The following is a 14,755-nucleotide window of genomic DNA, read 5'->3' on the forward strand; positions in this document are numbered from 1 at the left end:
GCTTGCAATGCGCTCCCCGAGCTCAATATTTCAAAGCTGGGCGGGCGGGCTGCTCCGTCCGGCAGGAATTCCCCGTCCTGCTCCCGCTTCCTCCCTTCCCCCCTCGGGAATTCAGAAACCAAAAGCATATTGGCACAGGATTAGAGTTTAACCTCCATCCCCAGCGTTTGTTACTCCCCAAATGACTCCCTTCTTTATGTCAGCCTCAAAGCTCCCTCCCGCTTTTCTGCAGCACAAGTCTGGGCAAGTTGCATTACAGTCGGAGGAGCTTGGATGGAAGAGGGAACAACCGGAATAAAACAACAACCCCTGAACGACTGTCCCGGCTCAGCCCAGATCAGTGCTCCAGGCAGGGAGCAGCACAGCTCATCATCCCGACGTGCTGTGCTCGGGATGAAACGGGTACGAGCAAGGAGGAAACATCAGTGGTATTTCCTTTTCCCAGCTTGCTGAAATTAAGGGATATAAACCGGCAGCTCCACTGCGTGTTTTGTTTAGGAAGCGTTTTTATTCCTCAAACACGTTGGCCCAAAATGAAAGCTTCGCGGTGGGTAAAGTAAATCAAACACCCAGCGGCCAACTGCTCCGGCGGGCATCCTCCAGTTCACGGCCACGTTTGCCTCCTCCCTGGGGACAGGTCGCAGCCCTGGTGCTGAAACATGTCATTTAAAGACTGAACTAAATCCCGTTTTCACCTGTCCTGCTTTCCACCGGTTTGCTTTTAAAGTTCTTAGAGGAAAACCTTGTAACTTCAGTCCTTCCCCACTGGTGAGTGTGAGTGCAAACTCCGGAGCTTGCTGCTCAGGGAGCAATGGAGAGGCAACACTGCCAAGGCCAGAGGTGAACAAATCACAAAGTATTTCTTTTATACTTGCTTTAAAAGGGGGAAAAACCCCCCTTGTAATCAAACATCAGGCATATAGATTATAAGCTTTTTCTAAAAAAAAAAAAAAGAGCTGCTATTCCCTCTTACTTGCACTCCTGCACGAGCTAGGCTTGTTTTTAAAGGAAAACATCCAAAATGTCCCAACATGTGTGATAAAAATCCCGAGTGGTGGCGATGCTGGGGAGGCCAGGCTGCATTCCTCGCTCCTTTTGCGCCTGCAACCGGCGGCGCTGGAAACCTTCCACCGGCTTCTCAAAATGTTTTTTCAATTGTGTCCTTGAGCAGTTCCAGTTCTTTGTGAATTTTATCAAGCTGAACTTCCACGGAGACAGTCCCAAGAGCAACAGCAATCTGTAACGCGCCCGCAGCAACCTTCAATTACTTCTGAATGTTTAAGGCTTGTCTCAGACCTTATCTTCATAGCTAAAAAGGTGTATCTTTCCCCTCCGGGGTAATAAAAGCATACGAGCTAACCTGAGGGGAAACAAGCAGCAGTGAAGACAAGCCACATCAACGGTTTCATTGCTTACATGGGTTCAGCAAGCCAGAAGAGATTTTAAATAATGGAGCAACGTTTATCTATGAAGTTGTGCTGGTTTAGCTGGTAGTCTAACATCAGGTGGAGGGAATTTTATGTCTAGCATCTTTATGCAACAAGTTGTACATTTTATAGATGGGTCAAAAGAGAGAGACCCCAAATTTCAAACTCTATGTAGAAAAGGTTAAAATAAAAATGTATCCACAACTGTAGATTTACAGTTACAACACCCCGCTGTAGTTTCTGGGGTAGAGCGATGCTGCACGGTGGCTGCCCCCAGCCAAGGATGCTTCCATCGGCACAGAAACGCTGCAAATGGAACCGGATCGGTCCCCACAGTGGGATGCAGCTGAAGAGGAAGGCAGGATGATCAGAGCATCACCATGTATCCTTCCAGCACACCTCCCTGTGCTAATTCCAGATGTTCAGGTCCAGGACAAGGCTGCTCAGCTGTTTCGATGTGTGCTGCAGCCTAGAACAATGGAAATGGGTAAGCTGATGGAAGAAATGGCCTTTTATTTGATTTTGCAGCAAAACTCCTGCGCGCTCTTCCTCTCGACTGAGCAGCGGGTCAACAGACACGGTTTCTGAATGAAGGTGACTTGGAAGGGCTGTTGGGAAGGCTGGCATCGGGATGCTCCTCCGGAGCAGGGAGACAGCACTGAAACAGTCACAGCGGCAGGATCAAACCCAGCATCCTGCTCTTTTATGTTGGCAGACAAGAGTTTCATCCTATTGTGCTCAGTCTTGGAAAAAACAATTGATTTCTGCACTATTTGAGAGGACAAAAGATTTTCTAATTATTTAACATTGGTTCTCCTTACAAGAGGCATTTGACTTGTAGCCTCAATCCCCTTGTATGCCTCCATCCCTTCAATGTTAGCATGCAGAACCGTGCATTACACCCAGGCACCGTTAACCTGCACTCCTGACCAGCAGATTTTATATTTACTGGTGAAAAGATTCAGAAATATCCATCTGGTGAATTCGGCAACATGGGTTGAATAAAAAGAAGTTGAACTCGATTCAGAAACCCTTCAGTTCCCTGTCCGTCATTCAGAGGCTCCTGGGTTTTGCCAAAGTGATGCCATCCGGCAAGTCAAAGCTCTGCCACCCATGGCAGCGAATCCCCCTCATCTCCAGCTTCCATGGAAACCTCCAGCAGGCTTTGTAGCTTCCTTCTCCCCTTTATTCCTGATGGGGATAATCAAAACCTTGAGGTTTCCACTGGTTTTCCTTTTAACTTCCAGCAGTTTGTGTTTATACTTGCACATGAAGATGAGATCTCAGATGTTATCAAAACACAAAACAAAAAGTTAGAAGTTTTCTGACTACGGAGAGGTTTTCCAACAAGAGTAGTTACTCTAGTTCTTTTAAAAGGATGTTAACTAAATTACATGAAGATAAAGCAATGGCATGCTTCATATACTTCGGCATCGGTGGATCGGGGCGTATTTGGAAACAAGAAACTAAAATTCAGAACGTTTCGGCCACAAATCCTCAACTTTTTTGTAAGTGGAAGAATCAGGAAGCTGGGAGCAGTGGGAAGACTTACGGCTGTCACACACTGGTAGGACGACACGCGGCATTGCCAGCCCCCTTCTCCTGCCCTGACGCGAGCATCTGTGGTCACAGCAAACCAGAGACGGAACTGAGCCAAGTTAAGACTGATGTACTGAAAAAAAATATGCAACCCTCCAAAAAGTTTTGGTTTTTCACCCCAGAGCAGCTCCCGTACCACAACAGAGTCCAGACCGGTTCTCATGCACAGTCAAATGGGACAAAAATAGATTTAATCTAGTTCTGAGCCTGGAGCTCCAGCTGAAGCAGAAGATGACACTGAAAAAAAATGTTAATGTAGTAGTTAGCTATTAAGACACTGTCATTTCTCCCTCACTTGCTACATCCTAAATAGGCTAGTACCAATAATTCCAACAATCTCCTCAAGACAAGTCTTCCCAACAGATTTTCACAGAATCACAGAAGGGTTTGGGTGGGAAGGGACCTCAAAGCCCATCTAGTTCCACCCCCCTGCCATGGGCAGGGACACCCTCCACTAGCCCAGCTTGCCCAAAGCCCCATCCAACCTGGCCTTCAACACTGCCAGGGAGCCAGGGGCAGCCACAGCTTCTCGGGGCAACCTGTGCCAGGGCCTCAGCACCCTCACAGGGAAGGATTTCTGCCTCACATCCCATCTCCATCTCCCCTCCTGCAGCTTCAGGCCATTCCCCCTTGTCCTGTCACTCCCTGCCCTTGTCACCAGCCCCTCTCCAGCTTTCCTGGAGCCCCTTTGGGGACTGGAAGGGGCTCTAAGGTCTCCCCGCAGCCTTCTCTTCTCCAGGCTGAACCACCCCAACTCTCTCAGCCTGAGGTCTCCAGAGCAGAGGTGCTCCAGCCCTCGCATCATCTCCGTGGCCTCCTCTGGACTCGCTCCAACAGCTCCGTGTCCTTCTTGTGCTGGGGACCCCCGAGCTGGACGCAGCACTGCAGGGGGGTCTCACCAGAGCGGAGTAGAGAGGAAGAATCACCTAATTTTATTTGATTTATGTTCCAAACAGAGCAACCCGGCTCCCCTACCACTGATGCGGGGGCACAGAAAGCATTGCTTTCCCCTGCACCTCTTGTTCTGTTTCTCCATTTTCAAAAGCTTGGCCTGGGGAGCTTGGAAAAGGCGCACAAAGCCACCAAAAAGTGGATCTAGACATGGACAAAAAAGTCCATCAGTTAACTGAAAGAGGGCAGAGAAAGAATTGACAGAGTGAAAGCTTAAGTGTTCAGAAGACCGATGCTTTGTTGTTTACCGAAAATTAACTGTGGTCAGGTACTTCAAGAAACAGGAGCATGAACGCAGATACAAGAAGTACATAAAGATGGCACAGAAAGTGCAAGAGAAAGGTATTTTGGAAGAACTCTCTTGAATACAGTTTCTCATCCAGATGAATGATCTGTCTTGCCTGGTTTCGACAGACAGCTGACAGTGAATGCAAGGCTGCGGGTTTCACGCAATGCCCAAACAGCAAATAGTTCTTACTATAGGATTTATAAAATTCATGAGTTGTACAGTGGTACAAATAGATGAAAGGCCATTTAAGCTAAAAGGAAAGTACCAAGTTCAAGAATAAAATAGACTGTAAATGGAAAGACCTTTGTGGGGACGTGGCCAAGAACCGGTCGATGCCTATGCATGGTGTGCTGAGAGTCAGTCTTGGCAAAGATGGGAGATGTTCAAGCCATACTGGGTATAAATCCACAAGATGTGCTCTTGCTGGTAGCAACCCCCGGGAAGAGGCTTTGAATAAAGGAAGATGGAAGATGGAGAGGCTGTCTGGGGATGTGAGAGGGACAGGGAAGAGGTGGCTTTAGAAAGCTGGTGAAATTCCCCTTGGTAAGTTCTGAACTGCTTGTGGTTGTCTTTGAGGCTTCCTGAAGCAAAGGGGTTTTCTTTAAGGTCATGGAGAAGTAGGGGAACAAGAGGGGAAGCCACTACTTGAAAACTGTAAAACAGCAGGCTTAGTTTTAATATGCAAACAGGTACTACAAACAATTGTTAGTTCGTTAGCAAATATCTGGATGGTAAGAGGCAGATGGCAAACTAACACCAACCCTGTAAGAACAACTCGCATTAATTCAATCCAATCCCCTTCTCTGATGTGATAATCAGGGGATGAGGGGGAAACAAGTAACAATACGAGTTCATCTCTTGGGGGTGAGAGGGCATTTCACCTGCTGCAGAGACCAAGACATCCACAATTTTTCTTTACAGAGAAAGTTAAGGACTAGCAGGATGCGCTGTGTCAGGGGTCACCCATGTACTTTTGAGCGGCCCGTGGAGGAACTGCCTCCTGCACTGCCCAAAAACTTGCTCTGGACAGAAATGCAGAAGGAAATAACGCAATACGAGAGTAGGAACCACTGCAAAGGAACTCAAAATCCTGTGACAGCTCTTAACCTCATGAAGATTTTGCTAGATACAGTTTAGTTGCAACACCTTTGGGCTCATGGAGACCATTTCAGCTCAGGCGTAGCACTGCACAAACACAAAAGCTCACGTGCTCTCCTGGAGCTGCCAGAGACACGTGCAACACAGACCCTGTAGAGCTGCCCAGCTGGATACAGCAGGGCTGGTCCTGGGATGGAGGTGAAATTCCAGCAGATGCAGGCTCATTCCATGAGGTTTCCTTGCACGCTGACTCCCAGCTCACCCTCTAGTTCCCGTATTATCTGGATATATTTGCAGGATAACCACGTCCTCAACACCCTGAGTAACAGCATACCAAAAATGTATCATTTTTTTCATTGGGAAACACATAAACCCCCCAATTCTTAGAAGCACAGTGAGAAAAAAAGTTAGTCTAGGTATAACCACTATTCAGACAGAAGCATAACTAGCTGAAAATTTATCTTCCAAGAGGTAACAATCCACTACCCTGCCAGGACAGCCTCTCTCATTGGCCACTGGGGCTAGCTCTGCGTCTGGTCCTGATCGCACTCTTCATTAATGGTTTGACTGGTAGATTAAAAATAATTTAAGCATCATGGATTCACAGATTCACAGATTGGCAGGGGCTGGAAGGTACCTCTGGAAATCACCCAGTCCAGCCCCCTGCCAAAGCAGGATCACCCAGAGCAGGTTGCACAGGATGGCGTCCAGGCGGGTTTGGAATCTCTCCAGAGAAGGAGACTCCACAACCTCTCTGGGCAGCCTGTCCCAGGGCTCGGTCACCCGCAGAGGGAAGAAGTTTTTCCTCGTGCTCAGGTGGAACTTCCTGTGTTCCAGTTGGTGCCCGTTGCCCCTTGTCCTGTCGCTGGGCACCACTGAGAAGAGTCTGGCCCCTTCCTCTTGACACCCACCCTTTAGATATTGATAAGTGTTGATCAGATCCCCTCTCAGGCTTCTCTTCTCCAGGCTAACCAGCCCCAGCTCTCTCAGCCTTTCCTCACACCAGAGATGCTCCAGGCCCCTCCTCATCCTCGCAGCCCTCCGCTGGACTCTCCCCAGTAGTTCCCTGTCTGTCTGGAACTGGGGAGCCCAGACCTGGACACAGAACTCCAGCTGTGGCCTCACCAGGGCAGAGCAGAGCAGAGCAGAGGGGGAGGAGAACCTCCCTCAACCTGCTGGCCACACTCTTCTCCATGCACCCCAGGACACCATTGGCCTTCTTGGCCACGAGGGCACGCTGCTGGTCATGGAGAGCTTGTTGTCCACCAGCACTCCCAGGTCCTTCTCCGCAGCACTGTTTCCCAGCAGGTCACCCCCAACCTGTACTGGTGCTGGGGTTATTCCTCCCTGGGTGCAGGACCCTACCCTTGCCCTTGTTGAATTTCAGTTGGTTCCTCTCTGCCCAACTCTCCAGCCTGTCCAGGTCTCGCTGAATGGCAGCGCAGCCTCCTGGTGTGTCGGCCAGTCCTCCCAGTTCTGTATGGTCAGCAAACTCCTGAGGGTGCACTCCGTCCCCTGTCCAGGTCATGGATGAATATGTTGAACAAGACCAGACCCAGCACTGACTCTGATGACTGGAGAGAGGACAGCAGGGGAGGAGATGGAGGTGCAAGCACTCTGACAGTCTCATGGCACAGTTATTAATGCCCCTGCAGAGGCAGCTCTACCTTACTTCTTTTCCTGGGCAATCTTAAATTTAATCTGTCCCATCGAACAACCATACAACACCAATGCTGCAATGAGGAGGAAGAAAGAGGTGGTGTTGACTTTAGTCACTTTGACGTGGGGAGTAAATCACTGCTTTTCACTTAGTGGGGAAAGGCTTCATCGGAATTGCCATTTCCAAACTCTTAGCACTGTGGTCTGGAGAGAAAAAAACTGGCGACAGGCTACAGAACAACAGAAATGACAGGAAATTAAGGAATCACCAGGAAATGCTCAAGAACTAGACTGGTCTGGTTCGGTAGGGAAAGAGGGAAACCGCAGCCAAAAAAAGACTCGGAGGAAGGAGGGGAAGTCATGTTAGAAGTCTGGCAAAAACACCCCACCCCTCCTATAAAAGCATCAGTTATTAATTGTTCTGCATAGCTACCGGGCAGAAGAGAAACAAAAGAAATCAGCTGCATTCATAACAAAAGAGATTTTGATTAGATATTAGGCAAAATTTTCCAAGTGTTCAGAGGCTGAAACAAAGGCGGCTGTGGGATCCCCTTCTGCCATCTGTGTATGAACGGATGACTCAGATGTCTACAAGGAATGGTTTAGGTACCCTCGATCCTAACTCGGCGTGGGGGAGAACACTTCCCGTCTCTTCCAAAACCACCTGGAGATCTATTGCATGAGCAGTCATTTATTCTTTCCCTCCCAGACCACTTTCATGTTAGGAGTTTAAAGCTCTTGACCAGCTTAACAAGCCCATTCCTTGAAAAACTGAATTTCTGTTTCCCAGTTCCTGGAGCAACACTTGTCCTTCAGCAATTTTCCAAGCTCCCTGAAGTCATCTATAATCCGGGATGGTAATGTCAGGATTGTTGTCTACCTTGACTTCAGCAAGGCTTTTGACACTGTCTCTCATAACATCCTCATAAGCAAGCTTAGGCAGTGTGGGTTGGATGAGTGGACAGTGAGGTGGGTTGAGAACTGGCTGAATGGCAGAGCCCAGAGGGTTGTGATCAGCGGCACAGAGTCCAGTCGGAGGCCTGTAGTGAGTGGTGTGCCCCAAGGGTCAGTGCTGGGTCCCAACTTGCTCAACATATTCATCCATGACCTGGACAGGGGACGGAGTGCACCCTCAGGAGTTTGCTGACCATACAGAACTGGGAGGAGTGGCCGACACACCAGGAGGCTGCGCTGCCATTCAGCGAGACCTGGACAGGCTGGAGAGTTGGGCAGAGAGGAACCCAATGAAATTCAAGAAGGGCAAGGGTAGGGTCCTGCACCCAGGGAGGAATAACCCCAGCACCAGTACAGGTTGGAGTTGACCTGCTGGGAAGCAGCGCTGCAGAGAAGGACCTGGGAGTGCTGGTGGACAAGCAGCTCTCCATGACCAGCAGCGTGCCCTCGTGGCCAAGAAGGCCAATGGTGTCCTGGGGTGCATGGAGAAGAGCGTGGCCAGCAGGTTGAGGGAGGTTCTCCTCCCCCTCTGCTCTGCTCTGCTCTGCCCTGGTGAGGCCACAGCTGGAGTTCTGTGTCCAGGTCTGGGCTCCCCAGTTCCAGACAGACAGGGAAGTACTGGGGAGAGTCCAGCGGAGGGCTGCGAGGATGAGGAGGGGCCTGGAGCATCTCTGGTGTGAGGAAAGGCTGAGAGAGCTGGGGCTGGTTAGCCTGGAGAAGAGAAGCCTGAGAGGGGATCTGATCAACACTTATCAATATCTAAAGGGTGGGTGTCAAGAGGAAGGGGCCAGACTCTTCTCAGTGGTGCCCAGCGACAGGACAAGGGGCAACGGGCACCAACTGGAACACAGGAAGTTCCACCTGAGCATGAGGAAAAACTTCTTCCCTCTGCGGGTGACCGAGCCCTGGGACAGGCTGCCCAGAGAGGTTGTGGAGTCTCCTTCTCTGGAGAGATTCCAAACCCGCCTGGATGCCATCCTGTGCAACCTGATCTGGGTGATCCTGCTCTAGCAGGGGTTTGGAGTAGATGATCTCCAGAGGTCCCTTCTAACCCTGACCAGTCTGGGATTCTGGGACTGATAGGCAAAAATCTATCAGTGTGGGTGAGTATCTGATGCTGAAGTTGGGCCTTGTGCCTGCTGTCTGAGAAGATATGGCCACAATCTAACCTTCTTGTCCTTTTTCACAAGACCTTTTTCTTTTGTCGTGATTCACAGTATAGTCCATCTTCCTTGGAGAAATATGAATATATTTATTTTCTTACAAATCAGGCCGAGCAACTTGCTGCGAACATGGTATGTTCTTTCTTCTTCTTGGCTGGCTGAATCCTCAAACCATACCCGCAGTCTCCAAGCCTCCCATCTGCCGCACCTATCTGCCTTCCAAGACTTTCACCAGGCAACTGTTTTAATATAAGAAATCACACTTAGCAAAGTGTTACACCCAGTGCTGCATCTTCAGCTCAAAATTCAGTTTTACACCAGCATGTACGGGTGCCTTTCCAGATGCTACACAGTACCTAGAGATGACCACAGAGGAGGCAGAGAGGACGTGGGACCGATGGGTCACCCACACCTTCTGGAGCAGCAGCTGGAGGCCAGGCTGAAGGCAGCGGGGCAGCTCAAAGGGCAGCAGATGCCCAGAAGCGGGCAAGCAAACCCAGTCCACGCTAAGACACAACACAGGCAGCAAGTATGCGTTGTTTCTGCTTCCTTCTATGCAGTTGTGTTTGACAAGTGTCATGACAAGGACTTTGTCTTCATACGTATTCGTGTAGCACCTAACACAGAAGCCACAATCTCAGCCAAGGTCTGAGAGCTCCTTAAGTCCACTATTATGTACGAATCCCAAAGTGAATGACAAAAATTGAGACTTGAAACCGTGATTAATTAAGCAATTTAAGCTGGAATAATCAATTATGTCAAGAGGTCACACCAAGTAGTTTTTAAGATTCCGCAGATTTTAAGTGGTTTAATTAAATACAGCAGCTTATTCAGTGTTTGATAACAAAATCACAGAATAGTTGAGGTTGGCAAAGACCTCTGGAGACCAAACCCCTCTGCTCAAGCAGGGTCACCAGGAGCAGGCTGGCCAGGTCCACGTTCAGCTGGGTTTTGACTGCCTCCGAGGATGGAGACCCCACAACCTCCCTGGGCAACCTGTGCTTGGTCACTCTTACAGTAAAAGGGTTTTTTTCTTATGGTAAGCAAAACTTCTTGTGTTTCAGTTTGTGCCCATTGCCTCCTGTCCTGTCACAGGGCATCACCAAGAAGATGCTAGTTCTGCTGCTTTTACTGCTTGCTCTCAGGGATCCACGCACATTGGTAAGGTGCCCCCAGGTCTTCACCAGAGTGTCAGTGCAGATGTTACGGGAGACAAGAGTAAAAAAAGCAAAAAGCAAATGGATACGATGGAAAACAAGAAAGGCGTCTACAAGTGCGTGAGCAGCAAAAGGAAAATGTGGGTCTGCTGCTGGGTGGGGCAGGGGGCCTGATGCCAAAGGACATGGAAAAGGCTGAGATGTTCAATGACTCCTTTCCTCCGTCTCTATGGCTAGAGCGGGTCCAGAGGAGGCCATGAAGATGATGCAAGGGCTGGAGCACCTCTGCTCTGGAGACCTCAGGCTGAGAGAGTTGGGCTTGTTCAGCCTGGAGAAGAGAAGGCTGCGGGGAGGCCTTAGAGCCCCTTCCAGTCCCCAAAGGGGCTCCAGGAAAGCTGGAGAGGGGCTGGTAACAAGGGCAGGGAGTGACAGGCCAAGGGGAATGGCCTGAAGCTGCAGGAGGGGAGATGGAGATGAGATGTGAGGCAGAAATCCTTCCCTGTGAGGGTGCTGAGGCCCTGGGACAGGTTGCCCCGAGAAGCTGTGGCTGCCCCTGGCTCCCTGGCAGTGTTCAAGGCCAGGTTGGATGGGGCTTTGGGCAAGCTGGGCTAGTGGAGGGTGTCCCTGCCCATGGCAGGGGGTTGGAACTAGGTGATCTTCAAAGGTCTCTTCCAATCCAAACCTTTCTGTGACTCTAAAACCAGCCTCAGGAATCCTAGGCCCCTGAGACCAGGGGGAATATCTGGAGCAACAAAGACCCACCCTCGCTGGAGGAAGGATGTTAGGGAACATTTAAACAACCAGACATACACAGGTCCACAGGACCTCATGGGTTGTACCCACGAGTGCTGAGGGAGTTGGCCAAAGTCATGGTAAGGCCACTCTTAATTGATTATCTTTGAAAGGTCATGGTGATCGGGAGAGGTTCTTGAGGCCTGGAAGAAAACAAATGTCACTCCTCCCTTCAAAAGAGCAAGGAGGAGGAACGACAGGGCCAGCCCCACCTTGATCCCTGGGAAGGTGATGGAGCAACTATTCCTGGAAACCACGTCTAGACAAGGACAAGGAGGTGTTTGGGAGGTAGTCAGCTCAGATATTTGAAAAAGGAAACCATGCTTAACCAGCATAACAGTCTTCTGTGATGAGATGACTGGCACAGTGGATGAGTGGAGAGCAGTGGATGTTGTTTATCTTGATCAGTGAAAGGCCATGAAGATCATTAAGTGACTGGAGGATCTGACATATGAGAGGAGGTGGAGAGAGCTGGGACTGTTCAGTCTGAAGAAGACAAGGCTCAGCAGGATCTTATCAATGTGTTTAAACACCTGGTGGGAGACAGCAGAGAAGACGGAACCAGGCTCTTCTCAGTGGTGCCCAGTGACAGGATGAAAGGAAATGGGCACAGATCGAAATACAAGTTCCATTTAACATAGGAAAAAACTTTTTTACTGTCCGGATGGTCAAGCACTGACACAGGTTACCCAGAGAAGCTGCAGAGTCTCCAACCTCGGAGACAGTCAAAACCCAACTGGACACAGTCCTGGGCAACCAGCTCCTGGTGGCCCTGCTTTGAGCAGGGGTTGGGTCTCCAGAGGTCCCTGCCGACCTCAACGACGCTGTGACCCTCTGATAAGCCTCTCTAATGTCAAGATAAACCACATCCGCTGCTCGCTCGCTCTGCACGTAGTAGGTTACCATTTGTAATGGATCAACTACCTTTGATTTCTACACTATTAGCCCAACTTACAACATAAGTGGCCAATTACCTTCACAGCTTTTAGCACGACGCAGCCAGCTGGGGCTGCTTAAGGACAAGCTCAAGCCTGGGCTAGAAATGCAGCAGGAATGCTGTTCAAGATTACAGCTCGTTTGAGCTCACCTCATCAGCTGTTAACTCAACCGCTCTGCAGCTTTATGTGTAATTTTACGGTGGCGAGGTCTACGGTATGAAACGCGGAGTACAGCACGAGTAGGGGTTAGCCTAGCCCAATTTAAAGCACCCGTGATCAAGCCACACTCAAGGTGTACAAGGTGACACTCAGGCATCCGTCCGTGTTTGGGGGGCACACCCCACATTTCTCAGTGCTAAGACCCTCCACGATTCTCTCCAAGACATTTCCAGAGCTTTAGGAAGTTCAGGCAGGCAGAAAACAACAACCAACGCGATGACCTCGTGCCTCGCTGCAAAACACACACATCTCAGGCAATTCAAGACAAGCAGAGAATTAAAATTAATTATTTTTTTTGAAAAAACAGCCAAGGCACTGCGTAAACATTCCTGCAGCATGGTTGGATATTCTCATTCAAGCTAGGTTGGATCAAGCCGAGTATATTTAGGCACGAGTGACACAACTACCTCGGAGCAGAGATCGACTCCGGGAGTTTCTGTTGTCCCTCCCAGCCCTTTGGCTCGGCTCCCTCCGGACAGCCCGTCTGTTCATTGATTCAGCAAATCCTTCTGCGTGAAGGCTTCCCGATTCGCTTCCAGCAAAGGTTAGTGGGGTTAGTTCAAACCACCAATTTAAGCTGTTTAAGCTCATCCTGCCAATTTTTCCCCGCAGCAAATTAAGAGGGTGCTGACACAAGCACGAACCGGGAGACCAGTAACACGCTCGAAAAGGAACGGTTAGGGCACGGCTGGACGGCTAAAAGGTCGTTTATCCGTAGCTTAAAGCCTCGTCTTGCTCTACAGGGCTCCCACCAGCACTGTTACGTCGGTGAAGCACTCGTGTAGGTGCAGCGTAGGCGGCCGATCTCTGCCGCATCACCTCTCCAACCAGCGCACACCGCGGTGTCGGCAGGAGCTCCCGGCACACCGGGAGTTTTGACAGCAGCAAGGTGGGCATCTTGCGCAGCGCCTTGGCTCCCACCGGGAAAGAGCCACACCACCCAGCTCAAACGAGGATTTATTTTAAAGGAAACGCATGGAACGGTTTTCTAGGAGTTGAGGAAGGCTGCCGGCTTTTGAGACGGGGAGGAAACGCGTGACAAAAAGCCATGAACTCAGAAACGATGGACTTTTCTTTTATGTCAACAAGGGACCGGGACTTCCCACGGCACAAAAGCTTTCCTCTCTCGACGCAGCAGAGACCAACCCGACTTTTACCAACCCTTCCAAGGGGCAGCACCGTTGTAACCATTTGCTTTTTGGGCAACGTTACTATAAAAATAATTAGCCGTTCGCCATTTCAAGCAGACACTCGAAGAAGAAGAGGCCAAACCTGCCCCACACGGGGTGTTTTCTTAAAACCCCTGGATTAGCGTGGGGCTGAGAATGGGGCAAGATGCTGCCGCTAGCCCTCTCCCGCCTGGCCTTCGCACCTCTAATAGAGGGGGGCACCGTCCTGCTGTCTCCTCTCTCCCCATTGCCGATGCTGTTGGCGAGGGGAGCCCCAACAGCTGAGCCCAGGCACGCTTGGTGCATGGAGCAGATGTGGATCCAGGTGTAAACATCTGCCCCTCGGGCTACCCCCCTCCAAGGCCCATCTCCCACCACTGCAAAGGAGGGTGGGCTCAGCCCCATCGCCCCCCCCTCCCGCTACCTCGGCCCTCGCAGGACGGGGCTGAGCCCCCGCAAACTCAACGCACCCTTCTGGCCGGCCCCGCCCCCTCGGGGCTGAGCCCCCGCTGGCTCATCGCACCTCCCGCGCGCCGGCCCCGCCCCCTCGGGGCCGAGCACCCGCGCGCGCCCCGCGCTCCCCCCCCCCCCCTTCTCCCGCCGCCGGCGGCGGTTGGAACCGGGGGGGGGGGGGGGGAGGGGCAGGTGCCCGCCGCCGCCGCCGCACCTTGGTCCGGCGGCCGCTGCTCCCCGCCTCCTCCGGCGGCCGTCGTCGCGGCGGGCTCGGTGCGGGCCTGTTGGCGGCGGGCCCAGGTGGAGAGACGGCTGCGGCAGAGCGGACAGCAGAGGCCCGGGCCCTGCAGGCAGCGCTGGAAGCAGGCGAGGCAGAGAGAGTGGCGGCAGGGCGGCGTCACCGCCTCTACCAGAGCCTGGCGGCATACCGGGCACTCCGCCACCGCTAACACCACTTCGTCGTCCTCCTCCGCCGCAGCCCCGGCCCGCCCCCGACGCCGCCGCCCCCGCCGCGCCGGCACCGCGGCCCGGCCGCCGGGCCCCGCCGCCGCCATCTTCTCACACTTTGAAGGGACAGAACGTTGGGGCGCGCGGCCCCGCCCACTAGCTACATAATTCATAAGGGAACACGCCCCTGCTGCATATTCATGAGACACCGCCACAAACTGCCACGCCTTCCTGTTGAATATTCATAAGCAGTCACGCCCGGCTATATAAGGAGGGGGCCGCCTCCCCGTTCCCTCAGTAATCCTTTGGCCTCTTCTTGCGGGCGTTGTGCAGCCGGCAGCTCCCCTCACAGAGCCCGGGTCTGGTGTGAGGGGCCCCCTGTGGAAGAGCCCTGGCCCTGAAGGAGGCGGGTGTCCCCTCCACCACACTGGGGATAGCTT

General features: G+C 51.6%; 1 protein-coding gene across 3 annotated transcripts in view; it reads right to left on the reverse strand.

Moving 5' to 3' along the window:
* RNF169 (ring finger protein 169) overlaps window positions 1-14,422 on the reverse strand; it is a 32,066-nt gene extending 17,644 nt beyond the window's left edge. For all 3 annotated transcript variants that reach the window (XR_008578590.1, XR_008578589.1, XM_054836556.1), the window contains exon 1: window positions 14,083-14,422. Coding sequence is in view for 1 of the 3 variants with exons in the window: in XM_054836556.1 (XP_054692531.1) it covers window positions 14,083-14,422 (340 nt within the window). In the remaining 2 variants the exon portion in view is untranslated. The remainder of the gene's footprint in view (window positions 1-14,082) is intronic.
* Window positions 14,423-14,755: the final 333 nt, after the last annotated feature.

This window comes from Grus americana, chromosome 1 (assembly GCF_028858705.1).
Source record: "Grus americana isolate bGruAme1 chromosome 1, bGruAme1.mat, whole genome shotgun sequence".
Lineage (NCBI taxonomy): Eukaryota > Metazoa > Chordata > Aves > Gruiformes > Gruidae > Grus > Grus americana.